The 23,331-nt window shown below is 39.9% G+C and overlaps 1 protein-coding gene across 11 annotated transcripts in view; it reads right to left on the bottom strand.

Annotated features, from left to right (window-relative positions):
• The window catches only part of HDAC9 (histone deacetylase 9), a 988,950-nt gene that overhangs the window by 241,369 nt on the left and 724,250 nt on the right, over nt 1–23,331 (bottom strand). The window contains exon 18 of one of the 11 annotated variants that reach the window (XM_059885816.1): nt 11,545–12,711. The exons of the other annotated variants lie outside the window; for them this stretch is intronic. Within the exon in view, the coding sequence (XP_059741799.1) occupies nt 12,694–12,711 (18 nt within the window). The 3' untranslated portion in view covers nt 11,545–12,693. Of the gene's footprint in view, nt 1–11,544; nt 12,712–23,331 lie in introns of those variants that run through there. 11 annotated transcript variants of the gene reach the window in all.

The following is a 23,331-nucleotide window of genomic DNA, read 5'->3' as shown; positions in this document are numbered from 1 at the left end:
AAAATAATAGAATGGGAAAGTCTAGAGATCTCTTCAAGAAAATTAGAGATACCAAGGGAACATATCATGCAAAGATGGGCACAATAAAGGACAGAAACGATATGGACCTAACAGAAGCAGAAGACATTAAGAAGAGGTGGCAAGAATACACAGAACTATACAAAAAAGATCTTCATAACCCAGATAACCAGGATTGTGGATTCATTCACCTAGAGCCAGACATCCTGGAATATGAAGTCAAGTGGACCTTAGGAAACATCACTATGAACAAAGCTAGTAGAGATGATGGAATTCCAGTTGAGCTATTTCAAATCCTAAAAGATGATGCTGTGAAAGTGCTGCACTCAATATGCCAGCAAAATTGGTAAACTCAGCAGTGGCAACAGGACTGGAAAAGGTCAGTTTTCATCCCAATCTCAAAGAAAGGTAATGCCAAGGAATATTCAAACTACCGCACAATTGCATTCATCTCACATGCTAGCAAAGTAATGCTCAAAATTCTTAAGCAAGGCTTTAACAGAACATGAACCAAGAGCTTCCAGACATTCAAGCTGGATTTAGAAAAGGCAGAGGAACCAGAGATCAAATTGCCAACATCCGCTGGATCATGGAAGAAGCAAGAGAGTTCCAGAAAAACATCTATTTCTGCTTTATTGACTATGCCAAAGCCTTTGACTGTGTGGATCACAACAAACTGTGGAAAATTCTGAAAGAGATGGGAATACCAGACCACCTGATCTGCCTCCTGAGAAATCTGTATGCAGGTCAAGAAGCAACAGTTAGAACTGGACTTGGAACAACAGACTGGTTCCAGATCAAGGCTATATATTGTCACCCTGCTTATTTAACTTATATGCAGAGTACATCATGAGAAACTCTGGGCTGGATGAAGCACAGAGAACTTGACTCTCCTGGAATCAAGATTACCAGGAGAAATATCAATCATCTCAAATATGCAGATGACACCACCCTTATGGCAGAAAGTGAAGAAGAGCTAAAGAGCCTCTTGATGAAAGTGAAAGAGGAGAGTGAAAAAATTGGCTTAAAACTCAACATTCAGAAACCTAAGATCATGGCAATTAGATACGGAAACAATGGAAACAGTGAGAGCCTTTGTTTTTTGGGGCTCCAAAATCACTGCAGATGGTGACTGCAGCCATGAAATTAAAAGACACTTGCTCCTTGGAAGAAAAGTTATGATGAACCTAGACAGCATATTAAAAAGCAGAGACATTACTTTGCCAGCAAAGTTCCATCTAGTCAAACGTATAGTTTTTCCAGGAGTCATGTATGGCTGTGAGAGTTGGACTATAAAGAAAGCTGAGCCCCGAAGAATTGATTCTTTTGAACTGTGGTGTAGGTGAAGACTCTTGAGAGTCCCTTGGACTGCAAAGAGATCCAACCAGGCCATCCTAAAAGGCAATCAGTCCTGAATATTCATCGGAAGGACTGATGCTGATGATGTGTGCTGTCACTCACAATTAGGACTTTTGCACTCAGTCCACGTCTACACCAAACTGTGGGCACCAGTTAAAAATTCTATGGAGACGTGTGAAAAGTAAATGAAAGTTCAGAATGCAGCATTCCTAAGATGCTCTTGGGTCTTGGGTGGAATTCTCCACATACACAATCCTCCAGGGGTGTGCTACAGGAGAGCCCCTGAAATAGAGTTAAGTATGGTTGGGGTGAAATGAAAGAGGTTGCTCAGTTGTGTCCGACTCTTTGTGACCCCATGGACTGTAGCCTACCAGGCTCCTCAGTCCATGGAACTTTCCAGGCAAGAGTACTGGGAGTGGATTGCCATTTCCTTCTCCAGGGTATCTTCCCAACCCAGGGATTGAATCCAGGTCTCCCACACTGCAGGCAGACGCTTCACCGTCTGAGCCACCAGGGGAGCCCGGGTGAAATGAAGTCCACAGCAGAAGCTCAAGAAGATGCCTGCACAAGGAGAGCCGAGGTGAAGCTGATGGTGCCCACAAACCCTACCATGTTCCTTTTTGCATTGAAATCAGAAACCAGGAGGATTTTGGCTTCTGACCTCAGTCAAATGCTAGCAAACCAGGAACCATCAGGTAGACTAGGGAGATTGGCATGGAAACCTGACTATCCAGAGGACAGTAAGTATCCAAGGACCCCATCAGGTCCCTCTGTCTCCCTCATGCACCCAAGTGCCACTGTGAGAGGCAGCTGATAGAGCAATTACTGAAGAGACTGAATCCTTCAAGAAACTGATCATGAAGAGACAGAATTTTAAAACTGAAAGGAGGCTGTTCAAACCCAAAGAGATTGACATATTATCAATGATGGAGAAGATCAGCATAATTAGGAGAAAAAAGAATCTATTTATCACATAAACAAGTGATCATGGCTAATTCTGTGTCCAGTTTTCAAGGTCAGGAATTTATTTTGTTAGATGACTGGGAAGAGTCTAGCCAGGATCCTGGCAGAAGTCTCCATGGATATGCTGCATGCATGGCAAGTGGCCATCACAGTATTTCAGAATTAATGTAGCAATGTGTAACCTCCTGTCTCCCCCTCAGAAGTTACCAAGAATGTGCAACAAAATTTGCTTATTTTCTATTCTAAAAGGCAGTAATACGCTTTCAACTTATATTTCTGACAATGTAACTAATGTACAAAACAAGAAGGCAGCTGTAATAGTCTGCTGAGTATCTGTCCACAGACGTCTTGTTTGACTGCCAGAATTAAACTCTTCCAATCTGCAAACAGTCCCTCAAAAGGTCAAATCACTTTATAAATATGTAGGAGGGTCTGGACTTAACATGTAGGGAAAACTGACGTTCAGAAATGTTAGGTGAGGCTGAAACCCACAAAATGTCTTTCTGTGTGAGAAGCTGAGCAAATGTGGTGAGGCAGGATGGACACATGCTTTAGGGGAGAGAACTCTAGGAGCCTGGCCCTTAGGAAGATTCGGTTATTGGAGGACGCACAGTTCTGAAGACAGCACAGAATCTAGCTCTGAGATCCTCCTAGCTCTTACTCCCAGGGACTCACATCTATTTAACAGAGTAAAAAGGAGTAAAGTGGTAGAGAAAGCTATAAGGAAAAACAGAAATAGGAAATGCATTTTATGTTCTGTTTAAAAAAAAGTGAGATTGAAGTAAACACTCTGGTATTAACTTGAAAAATCACAATGTTAAAACACTCCGTATTAACTTGAAAAATCATAATGTTCAAAGAGGGTAATGCACACATTCTCCACTTAATTATAGACCTCAGAAAATCCAAAACAACCAGGATTGTGAAAACCTCAGAAAAATCAGCAGAGGCCAACAGACCTCAGTGATGTAAAAAAAAAGTAAAAGAAAGAAAAGAACAGCACATGGGGGGAAAATCCAGCAATTCAGAAGCAGATAACAATTATTCCTATTAGTCATTTTTGAGACTTCTAAAATAATTAGGAAGGTGGTCCTCTAAGGAGACATGAGCACTAGATACACACCTACTTATAAAAATGTAGCCACAAGATAATACTATCCACATCTAAAAGAAGAGCATCATGTTGCAATCTCTCTCATTAGTAGTGAAAAAGAATGAGGGATAATAGGAAATACTGCCTCAGACATGACTTACAGAACATGAATGGTAGAAATATGATCTCATTCACTTCAAGTCAAACTAGAATAAAATTCAGGAAATATACAGATAGTAACACAAAGCTAATACAGACATTTCATGTTTTTAGTTTTACTGTTTATTCCCTTACTCTATAAAGTTCTAGTCTTTATTATTTATAAATAATAATGACAGAAACAGTAAGAGTTGTCATCATATGACTACAGAATACTTATTAAGAACTGGCCACCATGTAAAGCTCTTCAGTTCAGTTCAGTTCAGTCTCCCAGTCGTGTCTGACTCTTTGCGACCCCATGAATCGCAGCACACCAGGCCTCCCTGTCCATCACCAACTCCCGGAGTTCACTCAGACTCACGTCCATCAAGTCAGTAATGCCATCCAGCCATCTCATCCTCTGTCGTCCCCTTCTCCTCCTGCCCCCAATCCCTCCCAGCATCAGCGTCTTCTCCAATGAGTCAACTCTTCGCATGAGGTGGCCAAAGTACTAGAGTTTCAGCTTCAGCATCATTCCCTCCAAAGAAATCCCAGGGCTGATCTCCTTCAAAATGGACTGGTTGGATCTCCTTGCAACCAGAAGATCTCAAGAGTCTTCTCCAACACCACAGTTCAAAAGCATCAATTCTGTGCTCAGCCTTCTTCACAGTGCAACTCTCACATCCATACATGACCACAGGAAAAACTATAGCCTTGACTAGACGGACCTTTGTTAACAAAGTAATGTCTCTGCTTTTGAATATGCTATCTAGGTTGGTCATAACTTTCCTTCCAAGGAGTAAGCGTCTTTTAATTTCATGGCTGCAATCACCATCTGCAGTGATTTGGGAGCCCAAAAAAATAAAGTCTGACACTGTTTCCACTGTTTCCCCATCTATTTCCCATGAAGTGATGGGACCGGATGCCATGATCTTCGTTTTCTGAATGTTGAGCTTTAAGCCAACTTTTTCACTCTCCTCTTTCACTTTCATCAAGAGGCTTTTTAGTTCCTCTTCACTTTCTGCCATAAGGGCGGTGTCATCTGCATATCTGAGGTTATTGATATTTCTCCCGGCAATCTTGATTCCAGCTTGTGTTTCTTCCAGTCCAGTGTTTCTCATGATGGACTCTGCATATAAGTTAAATAAACAGGGTGATAATATACAGCCTTGACATACTCCTTTTCCTATTTGGAACCAGTCTGTTGTTCCATGTCCAGTTCTAACTGTTGCTTGCTGACCTGCATACAGATTACTCAAGAGGCAGATCAGGTGGTCTGGTATTCCCATCTCTTTCAGAATTTTCCAGTTTATTGTGATCCACACAGTCAAAGGTTTTGGCTAGTCAATAAAGCAGAAATAGATGTTTTTCTGGAACTCTCTTGCCTTTTCCATGATCCAGTGGATGTTGGCAATTTGATCTCTGGTTCCTCTGCCTTTTCTAAAACCAGCTTGAACATCAGGAAGTTCATGGTTCACGTATTGCTGAAGCCTGGCTTGGAGAATTTTGAGCATTACTTTACTAGCATGTGAGATGAGTGCAATTGTGCGGTAGTTTGAGCATTCTTTGGCATTGCCTTTCTTTGGGATTGGAATGAAAACTGACCTTTCCCATTCCTGTGGCCACTTCTGAGTTTTCCAAATTTGCTGGCGTATTGAGTGCAGCACTTTCACATCATCATCTTTCAGGATTTGAAATAGCTCCACTGGAATTCTATCACCTCCACTAGCTTTGTTCATAGTGATGCTTTCTAAGGCCCACTTGACTTCACATTCCAGGATGTCTGGCTCTAGATGAGTGATCACACCATTGTGATTATCTGGGTCGTGAATATCCTTTTTGTACAGTTCTTCTGTGTATTCTTGCCATCTCTTCTTAATATCTTCTGCTTCTGTTAGGTCCATACCATTTCTGACCTTTATCGAGCCCATCTTTGCATGAAATGTTCCCTTGGTATCTCTAATTTTCTTGAAGAGATCTCTAGTCTTTCCCATTCTGTTGTTTTCCTCTATTTCTTTGCATTGATCGCTGAGGAAGGCTTTCTTCTCTCTTCTTGCTATTCTTTGGAACTCTGCATTCAGATGCTTATATCTTTCCTTTTCTCCTTTGCTTTTCACTTCTCTTCTTTTCACAGCTATTTGTAAGGCCTCCCCAGACAGCCATTTTGCTTTTTTGCATTTCTTTTCCATGGGGATGGTCTTGATCCCTGTCTCCTGTACAATGTCACGAACCTCATTCCATAGTTCATCAGGTACTCTATCAGATCTAGGCCCTTAAATCTATTTCTCACTTCTACTGTATAATCATAAGGGATTTGATTAGGTCATACCTGAATGGTCTAGTGGTTTTCCCTACTTTCTTCAATTTAAGTCTGAATTTGGCAATAAGGAGTTCATGATCTGAGCCACAGTCAGCTCCTGGTCTTGTTTTTGTTGACTGTATAGAGCTTCTCCATCTTTGGCTGCAAAGAATATAATCAATCTGATTTTGGTGTTTACCATCTGGTGATGTCCATGTGTAGAGTCTTCTCTTGTGTTGTTGGAAGAGGGTGTTTGCTATGACCAGTGCATTTTCTTAGCAAAACTGTATTAGTCTTTGCCCTGCTTCATTCTGTACTCAAGGCCAAATTTGCCTGTTACTCCAGGTGTTTCTTGACTTCCTACTTTTGCATTCCAGTCCCCTATAATGAAACGGACATCTTTTTGGGGTGTTAGTTCTAAAAGGTCTTGTAAGTCTTCATAGAACTGTTCAACTTCAGCTTCTTCAGCGTTACTGGTTGGGGCATAGACTTGGATTACTGTGATATTGAATGGTTTGCCTTGGAAATGAACAGAGATCATTCTGTCGTTTTTGAAATTGCATCCAAGTACTGCATTTTGGACTCTTTTGTTGACCATGATGGCTACTCCATTTCTTCTGAGGGATTCCTGCCTGCAGTAGTAGATATAATGGTCATCTGAGTTAAATTCACCCATTCCAGTCCATTTTAGTTTGCTGATTCCTAGAATGTCGACATTCACTCTTGCCATCTCTTGTTTGACCACTTCCAATTTGCCTTGATTCATGGACCTGACATTCCAGGTTCCTATGCAATATTGCTCTTTACAGTATCGGACCTTGCTTCTTTGCCGATATTAACTCATACTATCCTTACAACAACCACTGACATAGATGCTATTATTGCTATGCTATGCTATGCTAAGTCGTTTCAGTCGTGTCTAACTCTGTGTGACCCCAGAGATGGCAGCACACCAGGCACCCCCGTCCCTGGGATTCTCCAGGCAAGAACACTGAAATGGGTTGCCATTTCCTTCTCTAATGAATGAAAGTGAAAAGAGAAAGTGAAGTCACTCAGTCTTGTCCGACTCCTAGCAACCCCATGGACTGCAGCCCACCAGGCTCCTCCATCCATGGGATTTTCCAGGCAAGTGTACTGGAGTGGGGTGCCATTGCCTTCTCTGATGCTATTATTAAGCAGTGTTGTATACTAAATTCAGAGAGGTTATATGGTTAGCCATTAGTGGAATTGGAATGAGAAGCCAGGGGGAAAAAAAAAAAAAAAAAGAGTATGAGCTCTTAATTCACACTAATGTTTATGCCAGTCACATCAAAATCTAAAAACTAAGTTTTTTGAGATTAGTTGTTTGTCATTTGCTTCATTTGCTATTTTTTCCCATTCTGAAGGCTGTCTTTTCACCTTGCTTATAGTTTCTTTTGTTGTTCAGGAGATTTAATTTTAATTAGATCCCATTTGTTTATTTTTGCTTTTATTTCCAATATTCTGGGAGGTGGGTCATAGAGGATCCTGCTGTGATGTATGTCAGAGACTGTTTTGCCTATGTTCTCCTCTAAGCGTTTTATAGTTTCTGGTCTTATGTTTAGATTTAATCCATTTTGAGTTTATTTTTTTGTATGGTGTTAGAAAGTGTTCTAGTTTCATTCTTTTACAGGTGGTTGACCAGTTTTTCCAGCACCACTTGTTAAAGAGATTGTCTTTTCTCCATTGTATATTCTTGCCTCCTTTGTCAAAGATAAGGTGTCCATATGTGCATGGATTTATCTCTGGGCTTTGTATTTTGTTCCATTGATCAATATTTCTGTCTTTGTGCCAGTACCATACTGTCTTGATGACTGTGGCTTTGTAGTAGAGCCTGAAGTCAGGCAGGTTTATTCTTCCAGTTCCATTCTTCTTTCTCAAGATCGCTTTGGCTATTTGAGGTTTTTTGTATTTCCATACAAATTGTGAAATTATTTGTTCTAGCTCTGTGAAAAATACCGTTGGTAGCTTGATAGGGATTGCATTGAATCTATAGATTGCTTTGTGTAGTATACTCATTTTCACTATATTGATTCTTCCCATCCATGAACATGGTATATTTCTCCATCTATTAGTGTCCTCTTTGATTAAAAAAAAATAAAATACAATAAAAACTAAGTTTTTTTTTTTAAAGAAAGCAGCTATCATATTTACAGAATCAAAGATTTTTCCTAATGAACTAAATAATCTACGACCTACATGAATGTTTTTATCTTTAAAGGTACTGAACTTCTATCATATAAAGTTGCTAAAATATTCAAGAAATTCAAATTCCCCAAGTTGTATCTGGAGTAGCTGAGCCTTCTTGAGTGTTGTAATTTCCCTGCCATTAAGAGGGGCTTCCCAGGTGGTGCAAGGGGCAAGACTTCGTCTGCCAATGCAGGAGACACCAGAGACACGGGTTCTGGAAAACCCCATAGCAGCGTAACCTGGCAGGCTAAAGTCCACGGGGTGGCAAAGAGTCAGATGTGACTGAGCACTGAGCACATTCTGAGGAAGAGGTTCCCCAGTGGGGGTGGCTTTGCCATATACATGGAATCTAAAAGAATATAGTGATAAAAGTATTCACAGGGGAGCAATGGAGACACAGACATAGAGAACAAACATATGGACATGGAGTTGGAGGAGGAAGGAGAGGGTGGGATGTATGCAGAGAGTAACATGGAAACATATCATGTGTCCCTGAGTCATATAGCCAATGGAATCTGCTATATGACTTAGGGAACTCAAACGGGGGCTCTGTAACAACCTAGAGGGGTGGGATGGAGGTTTAAGAGGGAGGGGACATAAGTATACCTTTGGCTGCTCCATGTTGATGTTTGGAAGAAACCAACAATACCATCAAGCAAGTATCCTTCAATTAAAAATAAATAAAAATAAAAGACTGAGGGGACAGGTGTATGCCTGGTGTCTATTGGGTAGAAGTCAGGAATTCTGTCAGATGTCTTATAGTGCAACAGGACAGTACAACAAAAATTATCTGCCAAAAGGTCAATAATGTCAAGGTTGAGAAGTCCTAGAAACACTGAGAATCTTATAAATCACAGGGCTGTTTTCTTTATATGGCTTCTAGAAATCCCAAAGCCAAAGGATTTGAAAGGGAAAGGGAAAGTAGCTCAGTCATGTCTGATTCTTTGCAACTCCACGGACTGTATAGTTCCAGGCCAGACCTTCTCCAGGGCATCTTCTGAATGCAGGGATTAAACCCAGGTCTCCCACATTGCAGGCAGATTCTTTACAGCTGAGCCACAAGGGAAGCTCAAGAATACTGGAATGGGTAGCCTATCCCTTCTCCAGCGGATCTTCCCGATCCAGGAATCAAAACAGGTCTCCTGCATTGCGGGCAGATTCTTTACCAACTGAACTATCAGGGAAGCCCAAAAGTAACTCAGTCATGTCTGACTCTTTGTGACCCCATGGACTATACACACTCCAAGGAATTCTCTGGGCCAGAACAGTGGAGTGGGTAGCCTTCCCTTTCTCCAGGGGATCTTCCCAACCCAAGGATTTGAAGCAGCTTTTAAAGCAAACAAATATAACTCTGTGTGTGTTTCAAAGTAGGTATGGTAATCATTCAAACTGAAAATACAATGAACCAGGAATGAGGTTAGCCATATAAAGTATGTGCTGTAGTATCTGGTATCTACTGCTTTTACTGGAGAAGGACCACACATTTGGCTTTGAGAAAGCAAGAAGGACAGACAAAATGAGAAAGCAGAAACAGAGCTCTGAGACAATGTAGGAGAGGTGAGAGAGGGAACAGGGAGGTAAACACTTTATATTTTCATTTTTCCTCTGTAAAGCTGTTCTTTGTCTGTGGCTTTTTTATTTGGAATATAACCAAGAGTAATTTTTATCAATGTTATTCTTTTCCTGAATTTATCCAAATAATTCTGTCCACCGAACAGAATCAACACTAATATAAACTTATTTTTAAGGATTGTTCTGCTCTTTTCAGTTTCTTAAGTTTCACGAACGTTAGTGACAGAGCCAAGAAAAACTTTTCACAGTTCTTCCCATTCTTCTGCTCCCATTTCAACTTATCTTTCCTTAATATATCAAAGAAAGGGACCACAATTTCTTTTAAGGATTTTGAAAAACAAATAATTATACAGTATCAGTGGCAAAATAAAAGATCAAGGGACAGCATATGATTATTGGCATCTATACCAAAACTTTTAAAAGAAGAAAAAACAGACAATTTTGACCTGTTGTAAGCCAGATCCATGAGGATGCTCATATGTCCCTGTACATATGGCAGGCCGGGAGTACACGGAAAGCCTGAGGCCTCTGAGAGGCCAGGATTCATTTTGTTGAGTACACATATGAAGTGGTGTTTTGAGTATACCCACCCTTTCAAATGTTCACTTCCTTTGGAATAGATTCTGACATCTGAGAACTGGGTATAACCACTGTTTTCAAAAACATTGTTTTCATAGCTTATTTCACTATTAATTAGAAACATGAGTTAAAATGACCAAAAATCCATGGTCAAGCTTTTGCGTGAAATGAAGATGTTTCCTCAATGCCTTATTGAGACATTTCTGGGCTTCTGCACATCTTTCGGTAAGCTCCTAGCGGCCTTCAGTTTCTTCTTCTTTTTTTCTTTTTTACTGTTTGCTCTGAGAATGGCCATATCAAAATGGACATAAAAAGACAAGTGACACATTGTGCACCAAATAATTGGAGTCCCAAGGAAGGGACTGTCCACAGATAGATCTGTCATTGGATAATACACATTGTCATGTAATCTATGATTTTAAAAATAGCAATAACAATACCACTCTTTTCCCTAAAATACTTTTCTTGGGATTAATGGGATTGATGACCACTACGGAGAAGACAGAGGCATCCCACTCCAGTACTCTTGCCTGGAAAATTCCATGGACGGAGGAGCCTGGTAGGCTGCAGTCCATGGGGTCGCTAAGAGTCAGACACAACTGAGCGACTTCACTTTCACCTTTCACTTTCATGCACTGGAGAAGGAAATGGCAACCCACTCCGGTATTCTTGCCTGGAGAATCCCAGGGACGGGGTAGCCTGGTGGGCTGCCATCTATGGGGTCTCATAGAGTCGGACACGACTGAAGTGACTTAGCAGCAGCAGCAGCAGCAGAGACAGATAAAGTCCACGAATAAGGACAAAGCACCAGAAATGAGCCTCGATAAACTTGTATATAAAAGTGATACAGAGTAGGACTACAGCAGTACCCCTGTGTTCTAATGACTCCAGACTGGTAATGTACATAAAACCTAATGTAAGGTAAGTGGGGAAGGGAGGAAGTTAGGAACAATTTCTCAATCTTAAATACTGATAAGAATTCACTTAAAAAAATTCACACCCAGACCCCCCCTCAAAAAAAAAAAAAAAAAAAAACCTATTTGTGTGCTGAACTTGGCTACTGGGCTGCCAGTGCATAACTCCTGCTATCCAGAGTGACTTATATTTTACATAGTTTTAATGTATCTCCAGGGGACTTGCTGGATTGATTCCTTCTGTGCAGGGATCATGCTGTAACTCAAGGCTATTTCTTAGGGTGGGGCACTGGGAGAGGATAACTAAACCAGGTATGTTTATAAAGGAATCTTACCTTTGCTTGAGACAAAGACTAGAGCAAAGATGCTCAGGTTAACATTTGAAGTACACGTTCAAAATATTCACAGCAGTACAGAATGTTTTATTGCATTGTTAAACTTTGTTGAGTAAATATTTCATGGTAAAAGGTATACATAATTCAGCAGTGATTTTAAGTTAATTTGAGGCATATTAATTGCAGCAATGCCAACATACATTTGAAAATGTATCCTCATATTTTTGACACATAATATTTATTCTGTCCATGGACAATATTGTATGTACACATAAATTCACAGCCTTCTTGTAATGAATAACTCATGGCCATCCAGCAGTTTGTGAACACAAGAACAACTGACCTACATTTAATATACCATGTAGAATAAAGTGGCAAAAATAATGCACTCAACCTGATAAAAGAAAAATGCTGATAAATATTAATTTGGGGGGTATCTGAGAGCTGAGGTCACAAGACAAGTAACTGCAACTGTCTAATACAGGTATAACTGGATTCTTGGAAGGAGGAAAGAGAGAGAAAACAAGACAGAAGAAATATTGACGAGATTATGACTGAGAATTTCTCAAATAATGAAACTACATATCCAAAAAATTCAAAGCATAACTAGAAAAAAAATAAAATCAATTACACAAACAAATGAAAAATCCATACCTAGACATAACACAGTCAAACTGTTAAAAACTCAACAACAGTAACAAAAGAATCCTTAATTGCAGCCAGAGAAAATAAACACATTATATAAAATTGAACAAAGGTATGAATTAAAATAGATTTCTTAGCAGAAAGTATTTTAGGTAGAAAACAATGGAATGGCATCAAATATTTCAAAGGAAAAAAATGTCAAAGTAGAAGGAGAATTGATGCTTTTGAACTGTTGTGTTGGAGAAGATTCTTGAGAGTCCCATGGACAGCAAGGAGATCCAACCAGTCCATTCTAAAGGAAACCAGTCCTGAATATTCATTGGAAGGACTGATGCTGAAGTTGAAACTCCAATACTTTGGCCACCTGATGCAAAGCACTGACTCATTGGAAAAGACCCTGATGTTGGGAAAGACTGAAGGCAGAAGAAGGGGACGACAGAGGATGATATGGTTGGCATCTCATGCGTCGGATGACATCACAGACGCGATGGACATGAGTTTAAGTAGACTCCAGGAGTTGGTGATGGACAGGGAGGCCTGGTGTGCTGCAGTCCATGGGGTCACGAAGAGTCAGACACGACTGAGTGACTGAACAACAATAAAGGAAGGTAGAAAAAGAGAGAAAATGAAAAAAAAAAAAAACACAACAACTTCCCAAAATAAAGAACTAACACCAAGGTGGGGGCTTCCCTGGTGGCTCAGTGGTAAAGAATCCACCTGCCAATGCAAGAGACACAGTAGATGCAGGTTGGATTCCTGGATCAGGAAGATCCCCTGGAGAAGGAAGTGGCAACCCACTCCACTATTCTTGCCTGGAAAATCCCAGGGACAGAGGAGGCTGGAGGACTACAGCCCACCAGGTTGCAAAGAGTCAGGCATGACTGAGCAAATGAGCACCCCTCAGAGATCCCACCATCTGTGGGGTAGCTGAGCCCCGGCACAGCTATCGAGCCAGTGCTTGAGAGCCTGAGAGCTGCAACTGCTGAAGCCCAGGTACCCTAGAGCCAGTGCTCTGCAGGGGAAGAAACCACCTCAGTCAGAAGTCTGCACACCGCAACAAAGAGAAAAGCCCACGCAGTAATGAAGACCCTGTGCAGCCAAACATAAATAAAGAATTTTTTAAAAAACCAAGATGGGACAAATATAAAACAACTAACAAGATGGTAGATTTAAATCCAACAATATCAAGAACCACTGGTCTAGAATACTGCTACTGAAAGTGTGGCCCATGGAACCATGGTCCACAGAGTGTTCACAGTCCACAAGATAAGCACAAGCAAGCGCTTAGAAACTTTTGTGGTAATCCATTTAGAATAATTCGGTATCTGTTGATACATATTTTTTGTTGATCATATTTTTTGTATCTCAATTTTAGTGATTCTTTTCTAATGCATTTTACAAAGCATAAGCAAACAAAATCTTTCCTCGCCATACGGTAATTTGAGAAGCACTGATTTCAAAGAGAAAGGACTTTTCCTTCCAAACTGAACAAAGAAGGAGTTATATTTGGGTAAGAGAGGAAGAAAGAAAAGGTGAAGCTGGAGGTGAAATGAGGAATGTGTTAGAAGTTTTATTTATAAATTAGCCATATCAAGAGAAGTTGTCCTAAGAGAGAATGACTACCAATAGTTATCTAAGCATTACACCATAGAGGTTCCCACAACCTCAGGATTTGGAATACTGTCAGAACTTCTGATAAACTTTTTAACAGAGACTCCAAGGAACCAGGTTTTGGACAAAGTTGATCTGCCTTATATTCCATTTTTTTTTTTTTTAGGTGGTAGCCTTGGCTTAGGTATCATCAATGTTTAGTACAATGACACTTCATTTATTCTTGTTAACTTTAAAGTTAAAGATGTTGAAAACCATCATTTCCACTTACTAGTTGTTCAAACCCAGACAAGGTCCTTTACCATTCCAAGCCTTAAGAAAAATGGATATAATACCACCTTCTACCTTTATTAGCATTAATTTGACCAATGCATGTAAAGTGCTTACCACAGTGCAACACACTAATGAAAGTAGTAAGCTCTTAGAAAATACTAAGAAAAAAAAATCCTGAGTTTTGTTCCAAAATTGCTTTCTATTCTGCAGCACATCAAAAACTATATATATATATTAGTGATTAGTGATTAGTTCAGTCGCTCAGTCACAATCGACTCTTTGAGACCCCATGAATTGCAGCACGCCAGGCCTCCCTGTCCATCACCAACTGCTGGAGTTCACCCAGACTCACATCCATCGAGTCAGTGATGCCATCCAGCCATCTCATCCTCTGTCCCCTTCTCCTCCTGCCCCCAATTCCTCCCAGCATCAGAGTCTTTTCCAATGAGTCAACTCTTCGCATGAGGTGGCCAAAGTACTGGAGTTTCAGCTTGAGCATCATTCCTTCCAAAGAAATCCCAGGGCTGATCTCCTTCAGAATGGACTGGTTGGATCTCCTTGCAGTCCAAGGGACTCTCAAGAGTCTTCTCCAACACCACAGTTCAAAGGCATCAATTCTTCAGCGCTCAGCCTTCTTCACAGTCCAACTCTCACATCCATACATGACCACAGGAAAAACCATAGCCTTGACTAGACGGACCTTTGTTGGCAAAGTAATGTCTCTGCTTTTGAATACGCTATCTAGGTTGGTCATAACTTTCCTTCCAAGGAGTAAGCGTCTTTTAATTTCATGGCTGCAGTAACCATCTGCAGTGATTTTGGAGCCCCCCAAAATAAAGTCTGACACTGTTTCCACTGTTTCCCCATCTATTTCCCATGAAGTGATGGGACCAGATGCCATATATATATACACACATATATATATATATACACATATATATATAGCTACATATAGATCTAGTTCAACTAGAGTTTCCTGAATGAATGTGGGTCTTTTCCAAGCACATTCAGCACAGTTCAGTCACTGGCACCGAAACAAAGCTCAGGCTCTGAAAAGCTGCACGTGACAGAAATTAAGCTACCTGTACTGAAAGTGGATGTGAAAGTATTTAAAAGGGAAAGAGAATAACTTAGAAGAAGAGGAATTTAGGAACAGTCTCCTGTATATAGTCTAAATGCAGCCTGTTGATTCCTTTTGGAAATACTTGCAGAGTTAAACGTAATATCTGTGTGCCCATTAACAGCAGGTTTCACATGCACTGTGCATAGTTAATGTGGTGCCCGGTTCCTCTGTGGATGCCTTGAATATTTCCCCTTGAAAGTTGGAAATCAAAGCTCCTCAGACAGTACTAAGCAGTTTAGTAAGCACTTGCTGCTATGCTCTGCTGCTGCTAGGCCACAGGGCATTTCTGAATAATTGAGTTTAACTTAAATAATGATGAGATGCCCCTAGAAACCTCCTGACAGACACCAGACTCAACGAAGAAACTGAGATTATTTTCATCACCGTACTTATTCTGTGCCACTTTAGGCATGTCATATTAGAGCTTAACTGTGAAAGAAATTAAACATCTATTCAACTTTTGCATCACATCAGGTAAAGTGAGCTTTTTAAATAAATCTATTGTGGAACCAGATAGTTCTGCTAATAGCACCTTGGAAAGTTAGAAGTTATCAAATATTTTAAAGTCACTGAAATTGTTTTAAGGCATGATTTAATTTCCAAGACATTTTAGCTTTATCTATTAATACATAGTTTAATTAGTTTAAAACTCTACCTTACATACAATAGCATTTGCAAACTAAATTCCTTATTTGTTCATTTTGGGAATAGAATAATTACTTTTATCCACTTAAGAGATATTTGAAAAATTTTGCATTTTTCTATCATTAAGCCTCCACACTTACAACTAGAACTGAAAATCCCAGTAGATATTTTGTTTCTGGGAATACTGATAGCAGGGGTGGGAGGAGGAAAGATTCAGAGAGAAAAACCTAAATTCTTAGTAGATTCGGTGCAAGACATAGTAAAATAAAATATATTATTCAAAGAAAGCAAAAACTAAGTATCTTTGGTCAGCATCTAAAGAGAGACACATGGGGCAGTAGGGGCACCAGATAAGTGTTGGGCACCTTGTTAAACATTTTACAACATAACTCAGTTTATTCTCAGTGGACTGATACAGACATAAACTCTAAAAGATTGTCTTTATTGTTTCTCCTGTAGCTCTCTTAACAATACACCAGAAAAGCTAGTATTAAGTGCCACGAATACAGGGCTTGTTGCTATTTAGTTGCTAAGTTGTGTCCAACTCTTTGAGACCCCATGGAACATAACCCATCAGGCTCCTCTGTCCATGGGATCCCCCCGGTAAGAATACTGGAGTGCGCTGCCATTTCCTCCTCCAGGGGATCTTCCCCAAACAGGGACTACACCCGCATCTCTTGTGCCTTCTGTACTGGGATGCAGATTATTTACCACTGAGCCGCCTGGGAAGCCCCAAGAATACACACTGCTTCTTGAAGCCTTCATCAATCAGATCGCCGAGTATGTCATATTTGTCCCCAAGGAAAAAGATAAAGCAAATTTCATTAACTGCCTCTACTTAAAAAAAAGTAAAGAAACTGAAGCACAGAAAAATAAAATGATTCATCCAGTCATGGATCTTATCACTCAAACTGTGGTCCATGGGTCAGCAGCACTGACATCACATGAGTGTTTGTGAAAAATGCAGAATCTCAGGCTACATTCAGTTCTGCTGAACCAGAATCTATATCTCAGAGTCAGAGAAACACTTTCAGGTTGGGACAGTGTGGAGATTTAAATCCAAAAATTTCAATTTCTAAACCAAGGTTATCTGCCTATGTGCTTGTCACAGGGGCTCCTGAAAAACAATGGATTCATGTCAATGTATGGCATAAACCACCACAATATTATAAAGTAATTCATCTCCAATTAAAATAAACATATTAAAAAAGAAAAAAAAAACCAGACAATGGCCTCCCCTCCCTTACTAGTCTCCCTACAGAGCCAGGAATCTAATGGTAGACCATCAGTTGGTTAGGTGCATCCTATGAGACCTCAGGGCTTCAGAGCTTTGAAGAAGCATTTATATCACACCCTTGACACAGCCAACAGCTATTTATTCCCTGCAAAACCAGAACTAATTAGGGCTGTCAAATAATTCCCCGTCAAAGCGGGGAAGTGGCCACTCTCTAGTCACAGCTGTCACTGATAATCTTCACTATTATATTTCATCTTCTCAATAACATGATGAGAAAGGCTTCATTATTCCTATTTTACAGATAAACTGAGACTCACATGAATGAAGTAATTATTCACAGAGACATCTATTGTTGGTTTCTCTGACTCTAGGACTGGGCATAAGGACACATTCCCTAAAATCATAAACCCTCTCAGGGACAGTTCTACAGTCACTTAGACAGCAACATTTCAGAACCTCTTAAAAGTCCATGATAAATTTGGGTGACCCCTGCTTTTCTCCTCCTATAGGATCATGATAAGGGACATATTTCTGGGTTAAAGAACAGCCACATTCTTTATTGGACTCTTCCTCATTTGGCTCTGCAGCCTGTAGTGATGGGTGTTTTCCCTTCTCCTGTGTGATACAACATGCCAGCTCTTCAAAGGTACATATTAATTTCATGTTACATGTTCTGCTGAAACCTTGAGACCTTTGAAATGCAGCGGAGATGGATTTATGATAACAATGGGTGGATGACCCCGCATGCTTTATACCTTTTGTTCAATGCTGGGAGGAACACGTGAGTGACAGCCCGTTCCCTCGGGGTCCCTTATAGATTATAATGCCCACACCTTAGCTTCTTTAGTCATGGTGAGATGAAAAAGAAATAGAACAGCTATGTGGAGGACCTTCAGATTCCAAGGAAAACCATGGCTGTGATGACTGAATACTGTGACCACTATTCCATATGGAAAGAAGGCGTGAACTATCAATGCAGCAGCTGAAGGAGATCCCAGGGCAGGCTGTGCACATTAATGCTCTGCTACAAACCCCCTCCCAGTATAACAACTGCTTTCTGACAGCTCTAATGACCTTAGAGGTGCAATTTTTAGTCACTCTTCATTGTCAGAAAAAATCTCTCTTTGCTATTTACATGCCAATAATAAGCAGGGTAACATGTTTGTTGTGGCAAAGTGCTACCTCTTGAGACTCAGGATCTTCAGTTAAGATACTGGTGGACTAAAGGATGTGATAAATAATATATGGATTCCTGTGGGTTATGTGGTCAGTGAAGGAATGTGAGAGTTCCCATTGTTGCTATGCACAATTTCAGCAACATGCTGGTCAGTCCTACCAAGACTGAGAGAGGTGAATAACGTCATTTCTGTATTTTCCTACTGCCCTTTCATTTAATCTGATGTACATACTGTGTAAAGGGTATTAAATAATCAGCTGGCCTTTTTTTCACCAATCAATGAATGTCAGAGTCCTGTTTCTACCCAAAGCAACTTCATAAAACGAACCCTGACTCAGACCAGTATGTAAAATGAGATTCTCTCTAACCTGCTCCACAGTGGTCTGCTCCAAGTGCAGATTCTTCAGCATTCTAGTTAGGGTTGAAATGCTGTATACAGCTACATGACTGTTTACCCCAAATTAATGACATTTGAGTTCATGGGTTTAATACTTTATAGGAACTTCAATAAGAATAGAATGTTCTTGGCAAAAGAAACAATTTTGCTTTTCTTATGGTTAGGGATATTCTCATTTGGGAAAGGAGCGCTGACAATCATAGGCGTTTGGAATTACAGTGAGGTGTGTGTACACAGAACCGTGGTTAAGAGCTTGGAATCAGGAGATTTGTACTTTACCATCTAGTAACAGAGTGACCTAAAAAGGTTACCCCCCGTCTCTGGGCTTCGGTTTCCTTCTCTATAGAATACAAAAATGCCGCAGGTACACAGTAGTAAGTCTCCTGAGGCTGAAGGATCACACTTCAGAATGGTATAGAATCACTTTGAGAAGTGTTTACCGATTGTTATAAAAGATAACAATGTATCCACAGTAAATATTAATTAGAGACCATAGAAATCATATTATTTAGCTAACCCTAATTAAACTTAAAAGTTTTTGCACAGCAAAGGAAATCACATGCAAAATGAAAAGACAACTGTTGGGATGGGAGAAAATACTTTCAAATGAAGCAACTGACAAAGGAATAATCTCTAAAATATACAAATAGATCATACAGCTCAATATCAAGAAAACAAAACAACCCATTGAAACAATGAGCAGAAGATCTAAATACACATTTCTCCAAGGAGACATACAGATGAAAGGATGACATACAGACCAACACAGAAAAGGATGCTTAATCTCACTAAAAAAAAGAAATGCAAATCAAAACTACAATGAGATATCACCTCATACTGCTTAGGGTGGTCATTAGCCCAGAACCCACAAAGAATAAGTACTGGAGAGGGTGTAGAGAAAAGGGAACCCTCTTACACTGGCAGTGGGAATGTAAATTGTCAGAGACACAATTGAGAATAGTATGGAGGGGCCCTAAAAAACTAAAAACAGAACTACCGTGTGACCCAGAAATTCCACTACTAGACATACACCCAGAAAAAAACATAATTCAAAACGACACATGCACCCGAGATTCCCTGCAGCACTATTTACAATTACCAGGACATGGAGACAACCCAAACGTCCATCAGCAGAGGGCTGGATGAAGAAGATGCAGTCCATATGCACAAAGGGATATTGCTTAGCCATAAAAAGGAATGAACTGGGTCATCTGTAGAAATGTGGATGGACCTACAGACTGTCATACAGAGGGATAACATTATACATAAACCAAATGATTTTGGATGCATATCATTCACAAACGCATTAGTCTTTCAATAGCCTTATTAGCACTGATAAAAACGGTGATGCAATGTTTGCTTCATTGCTAAGGTGAGTCGTCACTTTGTATTTTAAGTACTTTGTTTTACTTATTATTTTATATTTAAAAATAAACCATGACACAGTGATAATGATGCTGCTGGCTAGGAGTCAGGAGCTATGGATTCTACTTGGGGGGTTAGAATGATTACATCCTAAGGACTCTGCTGTGAACTGTCTTCTAGGGCTTAAGCATTCAGTAAAATAATTTATTTTAGTTTTGAATTCTGAAAGAAACACTATGTATTATTTGAGAATCTTAAACACTTCTACTAAACTTTCTGGCAGAATACTTCACAAAGGCAAATCCAGTAATGACATGTCGATACTATGTACTGGATGTTGGTTTGTTACAGGATGCATCTCTTGATCTGTAACCAACCAGGGTGAAAAATATGGCAAAGGGGAAATATGAGTTTTTTCACATCAAAAAGAAAGGTTGAGGTGGGCCTGGATCTATCTGCATTTCAGCCTGTACAATGTAGACACTGTCCCAAAGGTGCTTTTTTCTAGGTAGTCTTATTTCCTTTGTCAACTAAGTTTTTGTTGGACCTAAGGGTTTATGTTTTCTTGACAATCAGTGATGTATATTCAAACTCACTGTAGTATGCTTTAATTTCTGAATTTTTGTTTCTTAGAATCACAGATTTCCTGTTAGGTTGAAGCTTGAAGTTCATCAAATTCATTTACCTTCAGCAACTACAGAACCTAAGGTGCAATTTTTCTTGTGTGAATGTTGATAATCAAGAACCACAGGCAAGAAAATTAACAGAGAAAACGAAAGGAAAAGAAATTCCAGAAATGAGTGTGTTTCTTTTTTCCCCACTACTGATACAACTTTGGTTGACATAGTTACAAACACACACACACACACACATATTCCCCCCCGAAAGGTGTTGTAGTTTCAAGGGTAAAAAACACAGGTGTAAAGCTTTGATGATAGCATTTTTAAAATATCTCATTTTCACAACAGAAGAACTTTAATAGTTTTTGTTACAGTCATTTTTACTTTAAAAAAGAAAATGAAAATGAAATTTCAAAATGCATTCCATAATGTCAAAGCAATCAAAAGAATTTAATCACAGAGGGAACACTACAGTTAAGTGAATTAAGGAGGAAGTTAAGGTTTTCATTTCCAATTTTCCTCTTCCCTGCAATGGACATCAGGCAATTAAAGATTCTATAGGATTTTACAGGTTGCAGTCAACACAGAGTAATGTATATATCTATCCGGCAGGGGAGGGGGTTGCTGTCTACTTCCTTGCAACTATAACTGGGTATATATAATTAGCACGATCTATGCAATACTGCAAACTTTCTTTGTTATTTACAAAGAATTCCCTGGCTGCATAATATCTTGGACTATATTTTCCAAGTCTAGGGCAACATGATCTTTTTGTGGAATCCACAACATGAAACAAAATTCTCAAAACAATTTCATGAAGGCCTCTTATCTGTTTTACTTTTCCCAGGTGCCTTGGGGTGTTCCTGCTAGTATCATTTGCATCAAGTTTAAAACTAATGAAAATCCAAATACAATTAGAAAGAGAGATGGGGAAAGAGAGATTTCGAATCAGGGTGGATCCTCTCGTTGTGCTGGAGGGAAGAGGACTGTGATGCATCTTTGATAGCAGCAGCGGAGGAAATGAAACACTGATTGCAAGCCAGGGTAGACCTGACCATTAACGTGAGGAAAATCAACATTATCCTGATTATTGCATGTGAGAAACAGATGCTATTCTTGCCTCTTTCTGCAAATGTAACAAAAGGCACTGAACATGCTGGGGACACCTAGGTGGGAATAACACATGATGTGTAAGTTTAAGAGGAAGGGGGCTCCTGCATCATTATCAAAATTCCAGGAATATCCAAATTTTGGCATCAGCATTAGTTTTTTTTTTTTTTCCCTGAAGAAAAAAATTCCTTACTAATCAACAACTACTTAGTGCATTTGTCAAAAATATGATGTGTTAGGAGAGCCTCAACAGGTAATGCCTGGATGCCTCTCCCAGCTCCACACTCATAACCCACCCCAACAAACACAGAGACTCACCCAAAACATGTTCATTCCTCACTGTTCTTGAATATTTGTCTTACAACTGCTTGAGTGACCGCCACATCCCTCTTCTTTCTTTTCAGTTCTGGAAGTTCCCTCCTCTGTGTTCCCACAGCACATTTATCCAAACCAGTCCAATGGAAAGGCTAGGAGCAATGGGAAAAGCAGCCTTGTCTTCTTAGTCTGCATTCCTGCTCCTTGTCTAATCACTGACAACTAGCCTTATCTTATTTTTCCTGCCCTTCACTTCTCTTATGATGGCACACTTCGTGCCTTTTAAAATACTGTTTTTCTCTTTTTGGTTTGTTTTAAAGAAGACAACTGTAAACAGCAAGAGAGAAATCAACCATGTCTTTCTACTACACTGAAGTTAACTGTACGTGCACAGATTTGCTCATAAAGTAAATCATTCCTTGATATTATAATACGACAGAGAAAGTCAGAGCTGTCTTTGAAAGATGTGCCACTAGAATTTTTTTATTGTCATTGGGTGGATAAATGTGGAGAACCAATGAGGTATAATAAATGGGGAAATAATATGAAGTTATAAATGTGGTAATAATAAAAGAATTTTCTTATTAAAATATGTGCACATATATATTATTTTCATACATGCAAATTTTATCTATCAGAGGGGATAGCTTACATTTTTAATCTGAGAGAGTGAAAGAAAATCTGACACGATTCATCCAAACTTGCCTCCTCTACAGGGAACATAGTATATAAGTAAAATGTCTGCTGAAAACCTCTGAGCAACTGAAATGAGACGAAAATTACCTCCACACCATCACCTAATCCTTCTCCCTATTTCCTCCTCCCCAAATCACAAAAATATTGACATCCATAAACCTCACAGGGTGTCAGATCTAGGTGTAATCAAATAGAATATGGATGGAAAAAGTTTGTAATAAAAAGCCAGCATTGCATTCGAGGACTAACTGAGCTGCTGCTGGAGAAGGTGCCTAGATGAAACCTCCCAGAACCCTCGGGCACATCTTTGACCAGTTAGGCAGGCCCCGTGCTCTGCAATTCCTCATTCCTCCCGGGGAATTGTTCTGCCTCTTCCCTGGCTCCTCCTCCTCCCATCAAGGGTCTGACACTGCCCATTGACCACGTTTATTTTTCTGGCTTTTGGCACTAGGAGCTGGTCTGCTGTAGGATAAAAGTGGAATTCTCTGCTGTCTGCAGGGCTTTCCCCAGGGAGCGGAGCATGAAACCCAAACTTATATATAAAATCATATCCTGTTTGCAAACATCATATTCCCTTTGCTTCTCACTAATCTGGTCCTGTAAACCCCAGCACAGCTTGAGAGCCCATTCCTCATCTAA

The sequence above is a fragment of the Bos taurus genome, chromosome 4 (genome assembly GCF_002263795.3).
Source record: "Bos taurus isolate L1 Dominette 01449 registration number 42190680 breed Hereford chromosome 4, ARS-UCD2.0, whole genome shotgun sequence".
In the NCBI taxonomy this organism is placed as follows: Eukaryota; Metazoa; Chordata; class Mammalia; order Artiodactyla; family Bovidae; genus Bos; species Bos taurus.
The sequence above is the reverse complement of the archived record's forward strand: the minus strand, read 5'-3'. Positions and strand labels throughout refer to the sequence as shown.